Source organism: Fistularia commersonii, chromosome 35 (assembly GCF_037954325.1).
Source record: "Fistularia commersonii isolate RoL2024-O1a breed Wild chromosome 35, RoL_Fcom_v1.0, whole genome shotgun sequence".
NCBI classification, from domain to species: Eukaryota; Metazoa; Chordata; class Actinopteri; order Syngnathiformes; family Fistulariidae; genus Fistularia; species Fistularia commersonii.
Genome location: NC_141318.1, coordinates 685,641 through 707,052, shown reverse-complemented (window position 1 = coordinate 707,052; position 21,412 = coordinate 685,641). Strand labels below are relative to the sequence as shown.

Genomic DNA, 21,412 nt, shown 5'->3' with positions numbered 1-21,412 from the left:
CCATAAAGTCTTTATCATCGGGGACATTCCAGCTTTTCACGTTAGTTTGTTTGAAACGGCTGTAAAAGACACTCCATACTGTCCTGCCACACACACACACACACACACACACACACACACACACACACACACACACACACACACACACACACACACACACACACACACACACACACACACACACACACACACACACACACACACACGCGCGCGCGCCCCCGCCTGAACCCCAAATCTAAATGGGGGTCTTTGATGTGGCTGCATGGAGCCTGTTGTTATTGTTTGTATCAGAGCTTATCACCGCCTGACCCCGACCCCCCACCCATCAACACACACACACACACACACACACACACACACACACACACACACACACACACACAAATACACACACACACATTTTATTCTTCATTATATAAGTCCAATCACGTTACAAGCTGCTTTGGTCTTCATGTCTCAATCTCTTCCTCCTCTCTTTTTCTTCTTCTCCTTCTTCTTCTCCTTCTTCTTCTTCTTCTCCTCCTCAGTACCGCCAGAACCCCCTCCACCCCCACCCCCCCACCCCCCCCACCCCCCACCCCCCCCCACCCCCCCGCCCCTGATAAGGATGATGGATGGGGCAGAACTCTGGCTCCAGCCAAGCCCGGCAGCTTCCTGGGAGCTGAGAGATACTGTGTGTGTGTGTGTGTGTGTGTGTGTGTGTGTGTGTGTGTGTGTGTGTGTGTGTGTGTGTGTGTGTGTGTACGGGGGTGAGGTTGAAGGGGCAGCAGTGGGGTGGGGGGTGTAGGGGGGGGTCAGATGGAGGGTTGCACTGCCGGTTCGAGACGCCAAATAAAACATAGCTTCTTTCCATGAGGTGTGATTGACAGGTGTAGCCCCGCCCCCACAGGTAGGCCCCGCCCACCTGGGCGTCTCTCTCACACACACACACACACACGTCCAGTTTTCAAACACAACAATCCACCTTCCACGCCGGATCCCCAGTTGCCGTGGCGACGGCCATGACGGACAGCTGTACTGGTGGCCCCGCCCCCACGCTCTCCAAGCTAACATGTCCTCCCTACGACACGTGAGGGTCAAAGGTCACGGCGGGGGTGACCTCGCTTCCTACCGTCCGACGACGACGGACGTTCCCACGTAACGCCGTGAAACAAAGAAATGGCGTTCTCTTTCCCTCCGCGGCGTGCTGCCTTCACGGATAGCTGAGGAAAAGCAGCGCCGTCCTCTTTGTCTTATTTGGTCGCCGTCCAAAGTTCTGGCGGTCGACGCCGCGACCCGCCACCGTCTTCAACCTGATTGGCCGACACGAACCCTCCCCCCCTCTTCGTCTCCCTTGGCGACCGGCCGGCTTTATCTGAGCTGCGCGTCCGTTCCGCTGGAACGCGGCCTCACCAGATTACAGTAATGATTTGTTTGGGTTTGGCGGCGATGGCGGCGGCGAGCAGCGGCTCAACGCGCCCAGATAGCGTTTTTCCCACACGACGCTTTTCTCTCTCCGATGCTAACCGCTAACCGCTAGCCCCTCCCCCAACCCCCCCCCTTCTCCCCATAAGGTGCGCTCGCTCGCCGCCGCTAATGATTTAGCGCTGTTTATCGCCGCTAGCTTAAACATTTACTTTCCCAGCGCCAGGTGAAGCCCAGAAGAAGAATGTCTCCACCACCGACTTCTGGAGGATTTCACGCCGCCGTCAGCGGCGGTGTGACGTGACGGGCGCTCGCCGGCTGCCGGGGTCAGGAGGTCGGCGGCGGGAGAGCCGTGCGGCGGCGACGAATCTGCACGCCATCACGCTACTTTTTTAACAGCTTGTGATTATTTACGGTAAAAAGGCTGGAAGGAGATCCCAGGTTTCTCCTCCTCCTTCCTCCACGTTCCTGCTGTCTAGATCACCAGGGGTTGATGTTGGAGGTCTCAGAGAACCTTCAACATCTTCTTCTTTTTGGTCATGGGTTCCTCTCCTGGAGAACCTTCCCCCTCATCCTCCTCGTCTTCAGGTACGCTGGCCGCGGTTCACTACGGGAAAAAAAATCCAACCGGTGCTAGTTAGCCTAGCATGTTCGGTCTGAATTCGTGTTGTCAGCCAGGTGGGCTTGACGTCGGCCATTTTGGGCGAGTAAAAGTAAAAGAAAAAGATGAAAGTGAATCACTGCACTGTTAGCGAGCGCAACACATGCTAATGCTAATGCTACATTCCACCAGATTATCTCCCAGGCACATGTTCCTGAACGCACCGCCGGCTGCTTCGTAAAAACATCCCCGGTGGTCTCGTGCAACCGGTTTACACCACGCTAGCATGCATGCTAGGCTAGCAGGCACGCCAAGCTAGTATGCTAGTGGCGGACCTCCTCTGGCAGGATGAACGCTGTTCCTCTCCTGGAGAACCTTCTCCTCATGCTCCTCGTCTCCAGGTCTCCATTTATTTCGGAAAATAAAATCCGACCATCTCCGACCGAGGATGTCGGAAATGCTAGTTAGCCTAGCATGTTCGGTCTGAACCCTTTTGTTAAGCAGGCGGGCTGGACGTCGGCCATTTTGGGCGAGTAAAAACAAAAGCCCAAAACAAAACACTGTTAGCAGGCGCGTGACATGCTAATGCTAACAATACTTTCCGCTCCCAGGCACATGCTCCTGAATGCTAAACACTCCTCTTGCATCTCCGCTAGGCTAGCTAGCACGCTAGGCTCGTCTGCTAGTGTCCGACCTCCTCTGGCTGGATGAACGCTGGAGAACCTCCTGGTCTTCAGGCTCCTGCTTCCCAACAAGCACATCCTGTGGAGGAACTTCTGGTGGTTCTTGTGTGAACATTTTCATTTTATATCTGCAGGAAGCCAGAGAGGAGGTCCGGTTCTCCGGAGAACATCAGGAGAGGAACCGGGAACCTGGTAGAATGGAAGTTCTGAGGGACCAGGTTTTGATATCACATGACCTGTCCATCATCTCCATGGTGACACCTCCGCTTGAAGGCATCATCTCAGGAAGATGGAGACGAAGGTAAGATAGGGATGATGAAGGAGATGTTGAGGGTAAAGTTGAAGGTGAGACTGAATATGATGAAGATGATGTTGATGTTGAAGATGCAGAGGAGCATCTGGATCTTCTACCTGCTAGAAGCTGCAGGCGTTGCAGCCGCTGGAACAAACGTTCTTGTTGTGTGAGGAGTAATGAAGTCCAGACGTCCTCCAATCAGATTATGGTGCTTTGAGTGGCTCCCTATCAGATGGAGGCATACTGTAATCTGTGTGTGTGTGTGTGTGTGTGTGTGTGTGTGTGTGTGTGTGTGTGTGTGTGTGTGTGTGTGTGTGTGTGTGTGTGTCAGAGTGAAGGGTGTCAGACGTGGCGTCCACTGACAGCTGCCTCGGTCTTATCTTCACCGCTGGAGTGACGTTGGAGATCCTGTGTGTGTGTGTGTGTGTTTGTGTGTGTGTGTGTGTGTGTGTGTGTGTGTGTGTGTGTGTGTGTGTGTGTGTGTGTGTGTGAGAGAGTGTTTTCAACACACACTCATGCTGCTCTTTTTGACACCGACCTTTTCACCTCTTTGTGTAAATGAACATATACTTCTAATACTACTATTACCAATACTAATACTACTACTACTAATACTACTACCACCAATATTAATACTACTACTTCTAATACTACTACCAACAATATTAATACTACTACTTGTAATACTACTACCACCAATATCAATTCTAGTACTTCTAACACTACCATTACCAATACTAATACTACCAATACCAAACTACTACTTCTAATACTACTGCTACAATACTAATCAAATACCAATATTACTACTACCAATACTACCAACGCTAATACTGCCAATACCACTAGTATTAATAATAATACCACAATACTAATACCACCATGACTAATATTATTAAGATCACCACTACTACCAATACTACCAATACCACTTCCACTAATACTAATACTACTAATATTACTAATACTACTACTAATTCCACTACTACTGCTAATACTAATACTACTTATACTAATACTGCAGCTGCTACCACCACAAATACTACAATTAACACAAATACTGCAGAAAACAATAACAATTCTGTGTGTGTGTGTGTGTGTGTGTGTGTGTGTGTGTGTGTGTGAGAGACGAGGAGAAGGAGGAGGAGCCAATCAGCGCAGACGCTGGGGCGAGGGGCGGGGCTTAACCCGGACAGGTCGGCTGTCAATCATACCGAGACACATTCACGCTGTCTGTTTCTCTGGCTGTGGAACGGAGATGGAGATGGAGATGGAGATGGAGATGGAAGCCTGGAGAACCCAAGCTTCCATCTCCACCCCGTGGCTTGAGTTCTTCTCCTCAGAGGAGGTCAGACCTCAGCGGGTCCCTGCAGTTCTTCTCCAGCGAGGGGGTGGACATGGAAGTCGTGTGACCTGAGATGATTCATCAAGAAGGTTTCTCTCCGGAGGGAGAGAAGCTCCTCCACCTCCTCCACCTCCTCCTCCTCCACCCGGCCATTAGCCCCTCCGCCCGCCTCCCCCTGCGGAGAGACCAAGATAAGGGAAAATTGAAAATGAAGAGGGTAAAGAGGGGGTTTCAGGAGAAAACATCACCGCGTCCTCCAGAGGTCTCCTCGTTTCTCCTCCCTCCTTCCATCCCTCCTTTGAGCCTGATTAGCCTTAAGAGGCTTGTTATCAACGCTGGAGACGATGGAGGTTCATCGGCCGCGGGGTTTGACGGATGGAGGCCTTTCCCGTGTGTGTGTGTGTGTGTGTGTGTGTGTGTGCACCCACAGGAAGTGCTCATATCTCCCGGGTTCCGCTAGTCGACGCTACGGTTCTTTTTATGGGAAAAAATGCTAGTTAGCCTAGCATGTTTGGGGTGAAGCCGCTCTGGTAGCTGGGCGTGCTGGACGGCGGCCATTTTGGGCAGGTAAAACGAAATCACGCCACTGTTAGCGAGCGCGACACACGCTAATGCTAACACATCAGTGTATGCCGAGCTAGCGTGCGCGCTAGGCTAGCGAGCCGGTGGCCGGCGCGGGATGCGGGCCCAGCAGGACCAGAACCGGCCGAGACGATCAGAAGGTCCTCCTGAAGCTCTCGCCGGCGGCGCCGGACCGAAACGGCGCTTGACACGAGGCGGGCGGCGCCGAGGGGCAAGTAGCGAGCGGCGAGGCGCCGCGGAGGCCGGCGGCGCCGTGTAAACATTCCCAGCCTCGGGATCCGTCTGTCTGCCGACGGTGATGCATCGGCACGGCCCGTTTGTTTACGGCCCGAAGAATGTTAAGAATATAGGCCTCAGCGTGCACGTGCGCGTGTGCATGTGTGTGTGTGTGTGTGTGTGTGGGGTCACGGGGTTTTGTTTCCTTTTGCACCGTCCTAATGTTCCCAGCCGTCCAATGGGAGCGTGGATCTGGTGAGTATTGTGGTGTTTAGTCTACCCATCACCATGGTGACAGCGAGTCTAGGTTGAAGGGGGTAAAGTGGGGGTTCGGGGGGGTCGGGGGGGTCGGGTCAAGGTAGTTAGTGGTGTTGCGGGTCAGTCAGGACCAGATGCCATCTGGGAGGGTGGAAAAAAAAAAAACATCCATTGTGATGTCTAATTGGTGCTGGGCTGTGATTGGCTGGGAGGGCGGATGACGTCACAACAGGAAATGGGGAGTTTCACATGTGTTGTTGTCGTGGCAACATCTACGTGTTGAAAATGGATCTGTAGTTTTTATGGTTTTTCTAGCGTTCTTGTCGTCATTTAGTTTATTTTCTTGATTAAGACGTTTATCGAGGTGATCGGGCGGCGGCGGCGGCGGCGGCTAACACCTTTAGCTTCTGCTCTGCCCGGCGTCCTGCTGTTCTCCAAGGATCGCTCCACTTTTAGAAAGTAAATTAATTTAAAAAAAAATTTAAAAAATGACTAAATCTGGTAAGTTATTTAGAAACAATTTGAAGAAATATCAGGAAAAAAAATAATCCAGCAAAATTCACAGAAAATTCTCCAGAAATCATCAAAAAAAAGTGTAAAAAATAGCATAAAAGGGAATGGAATAAATATAGGAATTGAATTAAACGTATTTAAAATGTTTCTTAGAATCAGATATAAGAATATAAGAAAAAATTATTTAAAAAATAAATGGTGAAATTCACTGAAAATACTCCAGAAATCATCACAAAAAGGTTAAAAAGGAGCATTAAAAAGAATAAAATAAATGTTAAGAATTTAATTGAAAGGGTTTTTCAAACATTTCTCCAAATCAGTTTAAAGAAATATCAGAAAAAAAAAACTAAATAAATCTGGCAAAATTCACTGAAAATTACCCGAAAATCATCAAAAAAAAGGTTAAAATTAGCATTAAAAAGAACTGAATAATTATTAAGAATTTAATTTAAAATTCAATGGAAGTTTAATTTAAATGTTTTTCCTTTAACAATCCTTCTGGATGCTTATTGGTAGACGGGACGCGACGAGACCGTGAAGGCCTGGAGAACCTCCAGGTTCCTCCAGGAAGCGTGTCGGGATCACAAAAAAAAATTATAATAATAATAATATCTTTTGGAATCAATAAAAACAGAAAAACAAAACCAGGAAAAAAATCCCTAAAAATCACCCAGAAATGATCAAAATAATCTAAAAACTAAATTACCCAATAAGTCAATAAAAAAAAATCAATCGAAGCGATTGTTTTATTTTTTTTCCTGCAGCATTCATTCTGGATGCTGATTGGCCGATCGGGGCTCCGATGTCACCGTGGAGGAATGCGGCCTCGAGGCGACGCGACCTTCCAGATGTTTCCTGACCGGCCCGTCGGCCCCGGTTTCACATCAAAACACGGCGCTGCGTTGCCGCGGTTACCGTGACAACTCGGTCCCGTTTCTCGCTATTTTTCTTTTTGTTTTTCCTCTCGAACCCCAGAAATGTGTTTTCTATTTCCAGAACGGACGGATCTTTTTCTGCTCGCGGTGCAACGGAGACGCGACCCGAGGCCTCCTGATGTTTGGTTTCCCAAAGGTGGAGGTGCTGGTGGACCTCCTCCACCTTCTCTGCACCGCTGACCCCTAGTGGACACAGCAGGGGGCTGAAGAATTATTGATTACTAATATTTGATCGCGAACAGGTCATTACCAGTATTAGATGATGATTATCACATAATAATAATCACCTATAAATATTTAATTACAATGTGAGCAGACTTTTTATATTCGGTTTGACTTTAATTGGTAGATTGATAAATAAAATAAATCAAAATAAATTAAAAATAAATCAATACATGAAAGTAAATACATAAGAATCTTCAAATTGGCCGAAAATGTTGCAAGAATTATATTGATTATAATGTTAGGGGAAGATAGTATGAATGATCAAACCAAAATATCATTTTAAATCATTGATAAAAAAAATCAATCATCAGCACCAGGTCACAATCAATATATATGAATAAGAACAATTCGTATTGATCAAATATGTTAGTGATCAAATATTAGTAATCAATAATTCTTCAGCCCACATTTGTGCACATGTATAAAAATAGATACATACACTTATGCGCATGCACACAAACACACACACACACACGCATGTATACTTGCGCACACACTTATACACAAACACCCTCCCTGCAAACACACACACACACACACACACACACACACACACACACACACACACAATCTGATTGACAACCGCAAGAGTCCAAAACTAAAACCCGCACCAGTAGAAGAACTCCGATCATTATTATTATAATTATATTTATTATTATTATTATTATTATTATGGGTCATGATAAATAAAATAAACATTTTCATATTTTTCATTTTTTTCTTTATATTTATTTTTATTTATTATAATTTATTTCAATTTAACTGACATCCTTGTTTCTGGTCTTCTGTCCACAAAAGGCGAGAACATGGAGATGGAGATCTTTGGTTGGTTCCTCACCTCCTCTCTGGACGAGACTGGCATTTCAAAGGTTTACCTTCTATAACCTTCTATCACTGGCATGTTCTTACACACACACACACGCAAACACACACACACACACACACACACACACACACACACACACACTCCCTTCCGATCTTAATAGGCATTAAGGTACTGAGATCAGGAGGGGGTCAGATAATTCTTGCCCTGCATGCCCCTTTGCCCCGGGCCCTCTGCCTCCCCTGCACACACACACACACACACACACACACACACACACACACACACACACACACACACACACACACACACCTATCCGTCTCCTGCTATCAGTCGCTCCCTGCTGCCGTTGTTTTCAGAGGTCGGAGCTGTTTGTTTGCTCAGAGGCCCGTCCTCTGATAGCGTGTGTCACACACACACACACACACACACACACACACACACACACACAGCTCCTGAAGCCCCGCCCCCCTGGTGTTAACCCCGGGCCCGTTATCTGCCCCCCCTCCCCTCCCTTTCCACGGGCAACTCCAACGTTGTCTCCTAAAAGGAACACTTCCCCTGGAAGTGAAGGAGGGCAGATAGACGAGGCCTCCACCTTTCCAACACCTCCACCTCCTCCACCTTCTTCCACCTCCAACCTTCCAGCACCTTCTTCCACCTCCACCTCCTCCCTTTCCCCCCCGAGCCTCAAATCCATCGCCCGGCGCTCCATTCCTGGATTACAATCATGGTCTCGTCCGTTCTGCGTTCGTTTCCTGAAAGTGGCGTCCGTCCCGTCCACGCCGACCCCGAAGCGTTTTGCCGTGTCTGACGTTTGTAGTTCGGAAACATTTAAATGCCGATCGTGTTTAATGCATATGGCTTGTAAAGAACTACAAAAATGGCGGCCTATTGAAGCGGGGCGTCGATAAGTAGTTTTGTTTTTCTTGTGAAGCCGCCGGAATAAACGCTTTTGAATTCTATGTATTTTACAACATTTTTATTTAAATTATTTTTTAATTTGCAATGTTTTTCCCACTTTTTTTTTTTTTTAACACTTTCTAAAATCTTCACCTGTAAAAAAAAAAAAATAATAATAATTTCGGGGTTCTCCCGCATCTTCCGGCTGGAGGTGAAGCAGCCGGTGTGGCCGAGTCCAAATAAAAATTAAAAAAAATTTAAAAAAAGGGGCGTTGTGATTGGACCGCCCCCCCGGGCGGGGTCAAGGGGTCGTGGGGGGGTCGGGGGGGGTCGGCAACAACCACCTGATTAAGCTCGAACCCCCCTGAGAGGAAATGAGGGGAGCAAAGAGCTCCATTTTCTTCAGGAGAGGAAAACCCAAGGAGAAATAATGGGAGGGGATGCATGTGTGTGTGCAGTGTGTGTGTGTGTGTGTGTGTGTGTGTGTGGAGGGGGGGGCGCGGGGTTAAAGTCACAGATTCTAAATCAGTTGTGGGGCCTTTAACGGGCCCAACAGAAGCCCCCGTGTGAGCGCGCACGGCGAGGAGGGCGGCGCCGGGGCCTCCACCAATTAACATTCCTGCTTGCTTTACGAGCGTCCGGGGCTCCGCCCCCTCACTCACACCTCGTAAACGTCACCCACATCAATTCTCGCAAACCATAACTGTCGTTATAATCCCATTAAAACAAAAAAAAAGGAGAAACAACAACCCCTACGGCGGTTAACCCTTCCCTCGCCGACACACACGTGTTCTTATTTTAAAGCGCGTTAATCATCTTCCTCCTCCCGGCCACTAGGGGGCGCTGTGTCAGGATTATCCGCCGATCTTTTACGTCAATTATTAATCCGATGTTAATTATTCTTTTTTTTTTTCTCCCCTGCAAATAATTTGATCGATGGAAAACAATTCATTGATGATCAATCAGTGCTTTTATTCTAAAAGTCCCCACAATTTTATTTCCACGGCAACGGATAGAAAGGAATTGTTTGTTAAGAGTTTATTAAAGGTTTTTTTGTAAAATAATTTTTACTCTCAAGCAGATCAATATGTTAACTGGAGGATCAATAAGGTCATACATGTGTGTGATTGAGACAAACCTGTGGACAGGAAGGGACAATTTATATAGTTTTGTATTAACAATTTAAATATAGCATCATAAAAGAACATGTAATATTGTTGTCATTAAATATTCCTTCATTAATCTAATTGAATTTTATTTCATTTTATTTTATTTTCACTGTGAAGAACTTGTCTGCCGGTGTTTGTCGCCCCCTGCTGGACATCAGCGGTAGTGCAAAGGAAGGTCAATAAGCGCCTTTTAATTTAATTTATCTTAATTTAAATATTTGATTCTAACTGTATTTTTATTCAGGGAACAATGACGTTACATTTGATTTTATCCCTTTTCATTCATTTGTTTTCATTCAATGTCTTTTGATTATTTATGTTTCATTTCTTCCATTCAATTGTATTCAATATAGCGTGACATTATTTTATTGTTTATTCTCATTTTATCGATTTTAATTTAAAATCACATCATTTTGTTTTTTCGGTTTTTATCAATTTCATGTTATATCATCCAATTAAAGATATTCTTGATATTTTTTATATCATTTTTTTCAATTGAATTTATAAATCCAGCTTCTTTGGTTTTAATTTTGATAAATTCAATAAAGTGAAATTAGTTCATTAGATATTATTTTATATTTTCTCTTAACATGATTTAATTCAAACCGGCAGAATTTTTTTTTTTTTTTATTTCCATTTATTTCAATTTTTCATATCATTCATTAATCACGTTTAATATATTGATTTTCTCCGCTTCTGATTTAATTTAATCCAATTTATTTAATTTTCTGATCCTCCAAAGGATTTGATTTCTAAATTATTTTCTTTTGATTTTATTTCTTTATTTGTTTTTATTTTCTATTTTCGCCCTTCGATCGATCCCGAATCGATTCATCGGAAATCTGATCGATCGTCATGGAACAGCAGGAGCAGCTTCAGGCGCGGTTCTTGGAGTGGACCAGGACCACCCGCAGGTTCCTGGCCTTCATCTCCCTGGACATCTGGCACCAGGTGCAGGACATGCAGAAGCACGAGAAGATGCAGTCCCTGCAGATGGAGCCCTGAGGACCAGAGGACCACCATCATCTGCAACGCCTGGAGAAGACGCTCACGGGAACGAGGAGATCGAGGAAGGTCTCCAGGAGGAAGGAGAAGATCCAGAGAGGTCCTTCAGAGGATTGAGAAGGTCTAGAGAGGTCCTTCAGAGGACCGAGAGGATCAAGAGAGGTCCTTCAGAAGAAGAAGAAGATCCAGAGAGGTCCTTCAGAGGAAGGGTAGAAGATCTAGAGGGGTCCCTCAAAGGATGGAGAAGATCCAGAGAGGTCCCTCAGAGAACAGAGAAGATCAAGAGTGGTCCCTCAGAAGAAGAAGATCCAGAGAGGTGCCTCAGAAGACAGAGAAGATCTAGAGAGGTCTTTAGAGGAAGGGTAGAAGATCCAGAGAGGTCCTTCAGAGGACGGAGAAGAGCCAGAGAGGACAGAGAAGATTCAGAGAAGTCCCTCATAAGAAGGAGAGGATCCAGAGAGGTCCTTCAGGTGAAGGAGAAGATCCAGAGAGAGCCTTCAGGAGACAGAGAAGATCCAGAGAGGACAGAGAAGAACCAGAGAGGTCCCTCTGAAGAAGGAGAAGATCCAGAGAGGACAGAGAAGATCCAGAGAGGACAGAGAAGATCCAGAGAGGACAGAGAAGATCCAGAGAGGTCCTTCAGAAGAAGGACATGATCCAGAGAGGTCCTTCAGAGGACAGTGAAGATCCAGAGGTCCCACAGAAGAAGGAGAAGACCCAGAGAGGACAGAGAAGATCCAGAGAGGTCCCTCAGAGGACAGAGAAGATCCAGAGAGGTCCCTCAGAGGACAGAGAAGATCCAGAGAGGACAGAGAAGAACCAGAGAGGTCCCTCAGAGGACAGAGAGGATCCAGAGAGGTCCCTCTGAAGAAGGAGAAGATCCAGAGAGGACAGAGAAGATCCAGAGAGGACAGAGAAGATCCAGAGATGTCCCTCAGAGGACAGAGAAGATCCAGAGAAGTCCCTCAGAGGACAGAGAAGATCCAGAGAGGACAGAGGAGAACCAGAGAGGTCCTTCAGAGGACAGAGAAGATCCAGAGAGGACAGAGGAGAACCAGAGAGGTCCTTCAGAAGAAGAAGAGGATCCAGAGAGGTCCTTCAGAGGACAGAGAAGATCCAGAGAAGTCCCTCAGAGGACAGAGAAGATCCAGAGGTCCCTCCTGTGATGGAGAAGCATCGAGGCCCACCTTGATGCCGTAGCGCTCCCTCATGGAGACCCTCATGGCCAGCGTGATGGGAGGAACGCAGCCGCTGAAGTCCAGCAGCGGCAGGCAGAGACACTGGCCGAAGTCCCTGGAGGTGCAGCAGGCGAAGCAGGGGAGACACCAGAAGGCCAGGCAGCCTGGAGGACCAGAAGATCCAGGTCACCCAGATGTTGGACCTGAACTCGCTTTCTTCTCACGCTTTTAGCTTGATTTGATCCGGTGACTTCATATTTGATTCGTTGTGTTTATCTTTCTGTTTTATTTTGTTTTGTTTTGGTCAAATGACACGTTTGGATTCATTCTGTTTATTTTTCCATTCCTATTTTATTTTATTTTTTTACATTTTATTATTTTTTATTCAATTCAATTACATTTTTCGTCTCGTTTTCTTTCGTTTTATTTTATGTCATTTAATTTTGGTTGAATTTAATGTCATATTTTGATTCATTCTGTTTATTGTTCTATTTCTGTTTTCTTTATTTTTAATTGATTTCACGATTCATAATTCATAATAATGATAATAATTATTATTATTATTATTGTGTGAACAATAATAATAATAATAATAATGAAAATCATAATAATGATAATAAAGATAATAGCTTTCAAGATAAGAAAGATAAAATAATGGTAATTACAACAACAACAGCAAAAACGATAATAATAATGCAATAATAATGATGTGGATGATAATAATAATAATAATAATAATAATGCAGTAATAATAACAACAACAACAACGATAATAATAATACAGATATAATGATAATTACATTACATTACATTGCATTTGGCAGACGCTTTTATCCAAAGCGACTTACAATAGCCACGATAATTAATTATCATAATATTAATAATAATAATAATGACAATAGTAATAATGATAATAAGGATAATAGTAATAATAATACTACTAATAATAAGAATATAATAATAATAACGATGATGATGATGATAATAATAATAATAATAATAATCTAATTGTTCATGTTGAAACCCTACAGGAAATGTATTAGTAATGTGAGATGTTGTAAAGTGTTGTTGTCCCTCACAGTTGGGCAGATCTTCACAGCAGTCGCAGATGCCGCTGCTCCACTGGTCGTTCTCCTTGGAGAACATGGCGGGCTGCGGCTGCTTGACGGTCATCTTGGACGTCATGGTGAGATCTGATGGAGACGGAGATACGAGACGTCACCTGAAGGCCTGAGGAGCTTCTTCCTGCTGGGATCTTCATCAAACACCTCAAGGTGAGGGGAGAAGATGAACCATGAAGGAGGTTCTCCAGACGTCTTCTCTGGATTCATCTCATCTCAGGTATATTTTTTAAATCATATTTGTGTCCCACAATTTATATCATTTTTTTGTGTGTTTTTTTTTCTTTGATTTCAGTGGAAATTTGGGGGAATTGAGAGCCCAGGGAGGGAAAACCACAAATAAAATAAAATAAATAAAACTTAAAATCGAAAAAGTAAGTTAGTTTCAGAATAAAATAACATGGAAAACTATTAAATGGGAAAATAATATGCTAGAAATAAAATAGAAAATAATGTAAAATGTAAATCAAAAACTAAAAAATATAAAAAAAGAATAAGAGGTAAAATATCTGTAAAACATGAAAACAAGATAAGGATATATCAAGATCAATGAAAAAACTAAATAAAATTAAATTAAATTGATACAAATTTAACTTCTTAATTTCCATATTTTGTATGTATTTAATTTTTGTTTAGAGAATGAATCGAAATTAAGATAAATCTTGTCAGTAAATTATAAACTATATATTCCGCATTAAAATAGCAATTTAAATAGAAACATAAACAAATAGAAGTTAAATTAACCAAAAAGTAAAAAAATCAAACAAAAAGAAATATGAAATGACATAAGTTATCCATTGTATTGTATTATAATGCCTTATGAAGTAGTTTTATTTTATTTCCATTCAAATAGAAAAATAAATGAAATATATTAAAATCAATTAGATGTCAAAATAAATGCCAAATAAAATGACATGAAATACCCATTTCAATAAATAATCAAATTTTAAAAAAGGGCAAAAAGTTTTTTCATTTCAAATCCATATTTGTTTGTATTTTATTTTTGAGAATATAAATTGAAAATAATTGTATCAACAAAATTTTAGTACGTATATTTTTTCATTAAATTAGCATAAAATAGAAAACATCTTAAATAGAAACATAAAAAGAATAAATTAACGAAAAATAAAGAAAAAAATCAAGTTAATTAAAACAAAGATAAAATGACATAAGATCCCTTATATTGGATTATGTCTTATAAAGTTATTTATTTCATTTCCATTAAAATAGAAAAAATATATATTGAAATCAATTATAAATCAAAATAAATGCCCCAATAAAATGACATAAAATACAAATTATAATAAATATCCAATGTTATTTACAATATTTTTTTTTTCATTTCAAATCCATATAATCCCAGATTTTCTTTTCAAACAAAAACAAAAACCACTAACAATACAAACAGATTATCCGCATTCTGTGTTCGCTCTCTTTACGTTTGCCGGTTCGACACTCACAAATGATGTAATTAGAGTAATTCTAGAATAATTATAATAGTTATTAGTTATAATAGGTACAGTTAATGAACAAATTAATAAACAGATTTTATGAAAATATATACGTATACCAATATATGATAAAAGTTTCTCACATTGCTGATAGCGCAGTCTTGAAGTGGCGTCTGGGAGGAAGTGTGTGTGTTCTGGGAGGAAGTGTGTGTTTTGGCTAAACTCCACCGCGACAGCGGACCGGTTCTGCCGGTCGCTTCTCCGCACCTCTCCAGTGAAACCCGGCCGGAGGGGTTTCTTTCTTTATTTGATTCTTTTCATTCTCCAACGTGAATGAAGAGAGGAAGTTTGAAAGGTTATTATTCAAAAACCGCAGCGACGTCAAGTTTGAGTGACGCTCCGGGTTTTTATGCACGCTGGAAAAAAAGAAAATATTTCCTTATATGTTATATTAACAAATCTATGCAAACACTAAATTATACAAATACAGTGGGGAAAATAAGTATGTATTTATTAAATACTATATCATATCTATTGTAAGTCGCTTTGGATAAAAGCGTCTGCCAAATGCAATGTAATATAATGTAAAATACAATTAAATATGGATTTCAAATGAAAAAAAATTATTGTTTTTTTTAAATTGGAATATTTATTGTATTTTATGTCATTTTATTCAGCATATATTTTGATATATAATGGATTTCAATATATTTTTTTCCAATTCTATTTTAATGGAAATAAAATATAATGTTATCATAAGGCATTGCAATACAATTGTATCTTCTTTTTGTTTTCTTTTTGTTGTATTTAATTTGATTATTTTCTTTTCTTTTGGTTTTATTTTTAATTTCTATCTTTATATGTTTTTATTTAAATAGTTTTCTCTTCTATGCTATTTTAATGGGGTAAAAAGTATTTATTCAGCCACTTATTGTCCAAGTTCTCCACTTAAAATGACGTTAAAATCCTGTCATTTTCATCATAGCTGCACTTCAACTATGAGACAGAAAATACAGAAAATCACATTGTCTGACTTTTGGATGATTTATTTGCAAATGATGGTGGAAAATAAGTATTTGTTCACCTACAAAGCAAGATTTCTTAAATAAAATAAAAAAAACATAAAAAAATATAGAATTGGAATGAAAAACTTTTTATTGTTTTTTTTTTTTTTTTTTTTATTTAAATATTTATTGAAATTTGTACTTTATGTCATTTTATTTGACATTTATTTTGATATCTAATTAATTTCAAAATACATTTTGTCTATTTCTATTTTAATGGAAATTAGATATAACTACTTCATAAGGCATTAGATACAATAATGTTTTATTTTTGTTGTATATAATTTCATTTTTTTCTTTTCTTTTTTTTTAATTTTAACTTTTTCTTTTTAGCAAATAAAATAAAACAACCTTATAAGACATAATACAATATTATGAATATCTTATGTCACTTTTATTTTTGTTTTATTCAATTTGATTTTCTTTTTTACATTTTTTATTTATTTGATATTTTCTCTTTTAAATGTATTTTTTAAACAAAAATAAAATACATAAAAATATGGAAATGAAACTAATGTTATATGTGTTAAATATATGTTAAATATATGTGAATATATAATAATATGTTAAATTTATTTCCATTTTATTTCATTAGGTTTAGTTTTGTCTTTTATTTTGATTCCATGTTTTATGATATTTTAGCTCTTATTCATTTTTTGTTGTTTTGTATTTTTTTATTGACATTTAACATCATTTTCTATCTTATTTTAGTTTCTATTTTAGATTTTCCATTTCATATTTTTCCACATTATTTTATTTTTAAACTTTTAACTAACTTATTTCATTTTTTTTCTTTTGTTTCATTTATTTCTAGATTTCCGTCACTCTCAGTCTCAGTATAAATGGACTTCAAAACTCGAAGGCGGTAAGAACGAACTTTGAGTTGGAAAAATTTGTTTAATATTTGTGTGTACGTGTCCACATGCACAGAAAGTATTTTAGTTTGACTCTTTACATGGCTTTTTGATTGTTGCATACAGCGGGGTAAAAAAAGTATTTAGTCAGCAACCAATCATGTAAGTTCTCCCACTTAAAAAGACGTTAGCGGCCTGTCATTTCAATCATTGCTGCACTACAACTATGAGAGACAGAATGCAAAAAAAAAAAAAAACAACAGAAAATCACATGATGGATCACAAATGATGGTGGAAAATAAGTATTTGGTCGCCTCCAAACAAGCTTCTCACAAACCTGCAGCTTCTTGTGTAAGAGGCGCCTCTGCCCCCCACATGTTTGAACTGATGGACCAAAAAGAACCCAAATTGTAGACCTGCACCAGCCTGGGAAGACTGAATCTGCAATAGGTGAGCAGCTTGTGTGAAGAAATCAACTGTGGGAGCATTTATTAGACAATGGAAGACATACAAGACCACTGATAATCTCCCTCCATCTGGGGTTCCACACAAGATCTCACCCGTGGGGTCACATGATCACAAGAACGCTGAGCAAAAATCCCAGAAGCCTGCAGAGGACCTACTGAATGACCTTCAGAGAGCCTGGACCAAAGTAACAAAAGCTACCATCAGGAACACTCACATCCTGCCGTGCTTGATGGGTCCCCCTGCTTATGAGCATACATGTCTAGGCCCGTCTGAAGGCCGCTAAGAGCATTTGGATCATCCAGAAGAGGACTGGGAGAATGTCCTATGGTCAGATGAAACCAACTTTTTGGTAAAAACTCAACTTGTCGTGTTTGGAGGAGAAAGAATTCTGCGTTGAATCCAAATAACACCACAGCTTCTGTGGAAACATCACGCTTTGTGGGTGTTTTTCTGCAGAAAGAATGAACGGGGCCGTGGACGGTGACATTCTGACTGAAAGCCTCCTTCCGTCAGCAAGGACACTGAAGATGAATCATGGATGCGTCTTTCAGCGTGACAATGATCCCAAACACACCTCCAGGCCAACAAAGGAGTGTCTTCCTAAGAAGCCTCTCAAGGTCCCGGAGTGGCCGAGCCGGTCTCCAAATCTGTCGAGAGTCCAGCGACAGCCCTGAAACATCAGTGCTCCAGAGGAGATCTGCATGGAGGAACGGGATGAAGAAGCAGCAAGTGTGAGAAAACCTTGAAGACTTCCAGAAAAATGTTTGACCTCTGTCATTGCCGACAGAGAGGAGATAAGAAAGTACTGAGATGAACGTTTCTTCTTGACCAAATACTTATTTTCCACCATCATTGGCAAATAAATTATTTAAAAATCACACAATGTGATTATTTTTTTTAAATTTTTTATTCTGTCTCTCATATTGAAGTGTAGCTATGATGAAAATGACAGGCCTCTAACATCATTTTAAGTGGAGAACTTGGACAATAAGCAGCTGAATAAATACTTTTTACCCCACTGTATTCTGTCAGTAAGATAGCCGAAAAGAGAAAATAATTTCAATAAAAACATAAAAAGATAGAAATTAAAATAACACCAAAAGAAAAGAAAAAAAACAAATTAAATACAACAAAAAGAAAACAAAAAGAAAATGTTATTGTATTATAGTGCCTTGTGACAACGTTATATTTTATTTCGATTAAAATAGAAATGGAAAAAAATATATTGAAATCAAATATATCAAAAGAAATGCTGAATAAAATGACATTAAATTCAAATTAAAATAAATATTCAAATTAAAAAAAACAATATTTTTCATTTCAAATCCATATTTATGTTTTATTTATGAGAATAAACTTGAAAAAATCATACCAAAAAATGTAATATATATATATTTTGTCATTAAAATAGCTTTAAATAGAAAATGTTTTAAGTAGAAACATGAAAAGAATTTTCAAAAAAAGTTGAACAAAACAAAGATAATACGATATCAATTATATTGGATTATGTCTTATAAAGTTTTTTTATTTTATTTATATAAAAATAGAAATAGAAATACCATATATTGAAATCAATTAGATATCAAAATAAATGCCTCATAAAATGACATAAAATACAAATTTCAATAAATATTCCAATAAAAAAATCGAGCAGAATTCAAAGACTTTTTCATTTCAATTCCATGTTTTAGGCTTTTTTTGAGAAAATAAATTAAAATTAAAATAAATCTTATCAAAAAATTGTACATATTCTGTCATTAAAATAGCATTAATTCGAAAGTAAATTATATAGAAACATGAAAAGAAAAGGTTAAAGTAAAACAAAAAGGAAAGTTACAAAAATCGTTATTAAATAAAACAAAATAAATGCTGAATAAAATGACGTAAAATACAAATAACAATAAATATTTAAATTTAAAAAAACAAAATAAAAAATTTTCCATTTCAAATCCATATTTTGTATGTTTTTTATTTTTGCGAGAATAAATTGAAATTAAAATAAATCTCATCCAAAAAAAATTGAAATGTATGTTTTGTCATTAAAATAGCATAAAATAGAAGATAATTCAAATAGAAACATAAAGATAGAAGTAAAAATAAAACCCAAAGAAACGTCCCGTCGCTGCTACCATTAGCATTGGATGTAGGGCGAACAAACCAGCTGAGGATTATTTGTACACACTGCAAATACACTGATAAACGCTGGAAAACGTCAGTGTTCTGGAGAAGTCCGGAACGTTCTGGCCGCTCAACCGACCTCTGACCCAGATCTGCCGCCAGCTGAACCCCCCCCCCGCCCCAGATATCGATCCCGTGTGCGTGAACTTTGACCCAGAGACGTCCGAACCCCCCCCAACCAGACCCCACAGCACAGAAGAGAAGGTCTTCTCCAGCTCAGGTTCTCCTGATGCTCCACAACACCGAGGCCTCCAGGTTCATCCCTCGGCACGTGCTGTTGTTGACATTTGTTTCGAAACCATCCCGTCTAATCTTTGACCTCCATCCGCACCAACAGTTGGTGTGTTCAACTTTCACACACAGCGCAGATGAACCAGGTGAACCGTGGAAGCGGAGAACCTGGAGGAACCCGCCTGAACCACAACCAGGACAGACAGATGGACAGATAGATAGTTGGACGGGTGGAGAGAAGGTGGGAGGAGAGCAGGAGAAGAAAGAGGGAGGCGGAGAAAGAGACAGAGAGAAGAAATAGACCAGAAAAGGGAAAGCGAGAAGATAGACAGAGAGAAGAAGAAGGGATGAAGGTGTAGAGGAGTGTGTCCATGACATGAGGAGGTGAAGCTGGTGTTTCCGTGGCGACACACTCACCTGGGAGTACTCATACCGACAACGGGAGGAGTACTGCAAGAGTACCGGGTGAGTACAAGTACTCGGACACTTCCTGTTTTCCTATCGACCAATCATTGTGGGGAACCCCCTCCCTCGCGGTCCGCCATGTTTGTAGTTTTTTTAAACATGTAGCTTCAGCTGTCGGGGGATGAACCTCCCAGTGTTAGCAGTAGATGATGAACGAGGTTTGAACCTCCAGGGTTCTCCGGGTATCACCAAGAACCCCCTGGGCGGGGGGGGGGGCACATGGCCGATCAATTCTTATCACTTGAGTTATTGATTATCAACTGGGTGTATTCAAGGTCATAAATAATATATAGTAAAAAATACACTAAAAAAAACAAAAGATGGGTATTTGTTTCCTCAGAGCAGGAGGAGCCTGAAGGTCCAAGATGGAGGCTGATGGGACCCGAGGAACCCCGGGTCCGAGTGGAAACCCTGACCCCTCAGATCCCCTGGAGGGGGTTCAGGGCCAGGGGGGCGACTCCTTCCTCGCCGCCGCCCGGCTCCTCCGCCGGGGGTGGAGGGACGGCGGGAGGAGGACCTTCTGGAGGTTCTCTCAAAGCGGCCCGCCGGGGGAGCAGGAGGAAGCGGCGGCAGCCGTCGAGCCGCCGGCCGAGAACGTCCAAGCTAATGCGGTCCTCGCTAACACGCCCAAAGAGACAGATGGCGGCCGGAGGGTCGTGGTCAGGGTGTGGGCGTCCGGCTGCAGCGCCACCTGCAGGCGGGCCAGACGCCTCAAGGCCCCCATCCTGCCGGCCATCGCCGAAATCTAGAGCCGCTACGTGACCCTCAGTGCTGTTCAACTAAGCTAAAGGATAAACAGCACCAGAGGGACCATTCAGAATTTACAAACATTGTTTTTGATGTTTTTGATGAGTTGATGCCCCAGATCAGGTTGGCAGAAAGTTAGGCTATGCGGTGTGTGTGTGTGTGTGTGTGTCTACGTTTGTGTGTCTCTGTCCAAAAAAAAAAAAAAACCTCACTAACCCAAGCTTACTGCTCTGTATATTTCCTGTGCATCGTGTATTTGCAAGTGTATTTGCAGTCCCTATGTCCTCTATTGTAAGTGGCTTTGGATAAAAGCATCTGCCAAATGCAATGTAATGTAATGTTTAAGACAGGAATATTTGGTAAGTGCAAATGAGGTGGATGGATAGTTTTTCCATAAACATTGAAATATAACATAATCTTTGTAGTTACAGTTAACAGTTGAGACAATTTATATTTCATTGTAATTCTTATTCTTCCTCCTTTCTACTATTATCTATTATTGTTATGTTTTTACTTGAAACTCTGGCACAACAATTTCCTTTGGGATAAATAAAGTTCTCATCTCATCTCGTCTAGTGTTACTTTCCTATGACGTCACTCTTTCATGAGTTGAAAAACTGAATTTTAAAATGCCATTAATTTATAAGAATGTATACAATAAAATAATGAAAAGGACATTTCAGATGCAATTGAATAAC

At 41.0% G+C, this 21,412-nt stretch overlaps 1 protein-coding gene and 1 long non-coding RNA gene across 4 annotated transcripts; one reads left to right on the top strand and one right to left on the bottom strand.

Moving 5' to 3' along the window:
- The first annotated feature begins 1,637 nt into the window (after positions 1-1,637).
- Positions 1,638-21,331, top strand: LOC147213666 (uncharacterized). 3 transcript variants are annotated; one of them, XR_015104409.1, is made up of 8 exons: positions 1,638-1,992; positions 2,823-2,989; positions 6,894-7,074; positions 7,856-7,926; positions 13,217-13,476; positions 16,586-16,636; positions 19,396-19,967; positions 20,308-21,331. It is a non-coding gene; the product is annotated as an uncharacterized LOC147213666 (long non-coding RNA). The 3 variants fall into 3 exon arrangements; XR_015104410.1 differs by lacking the exon at positions 1,638-1,992 and having other exon boundaries at positions 2,731-2,989; positions 19,396-19,526; positions 19,609-19,967; XR_015104408.1 differs by lacking the exon at positions 1,638-1,992 and having other exon boundaries at positions 2,731-2,989; positions 20,308-21,329.
- Positions 9,709-14,892, bottom strand: LOC147213667 (cornifelin homolog B-like). The gene is made up of 4 exons (XM_086142132.1): positions 14,851-14,892; positions 13,215-13,328; positions 12,145-12,299; positions 9,709-10,953 (listed from the first exon to the last, which is right to left on the bottom strand). The coding sequence occupies exons 2-4, from the start codon at positions 13,318-13,320 to the stop codon at positions 10,828-10,830; spliced, it is 387 nt and encodes a 128-aa protein (XP_085998258.1). The 5' UTR covers positions 13,321-13,328; positions 14,851-14,892; the 3' UTR covers positions 9,709-10,827.
- Positions 21,332-21,412: the final 81 nt, after the last annotated feature.

What these genes read in the sequence shown, in the direction of transcription:
- LOC147213667 (XM_086142132.1), bottom strand. Translation starts at nt 13,320, where the DNA reads ATGACGTCCAAGATGACCGTCAAGCAGCCGCAGCCCGCCATGTTCTCC. An exon ending in CTGTGAAGATCTGCCCAACT is followed by an intron (nt 12,300 to 13,214) that starts GTGAGGGACAAC and finishes CTGGTCCTCCAG; the next exon opens with GCTGCCTGGCCTTCTGGTGT. An exon ending in GGGAGCGCTACGGCATCAAG is followed by an intron (nt 10,954 to 12,144) that starts GTGGGCCTCGAT and finishes TCTGGTCCTCAG; the next exon opens with GGCTCCATCTGCAGGGACTG.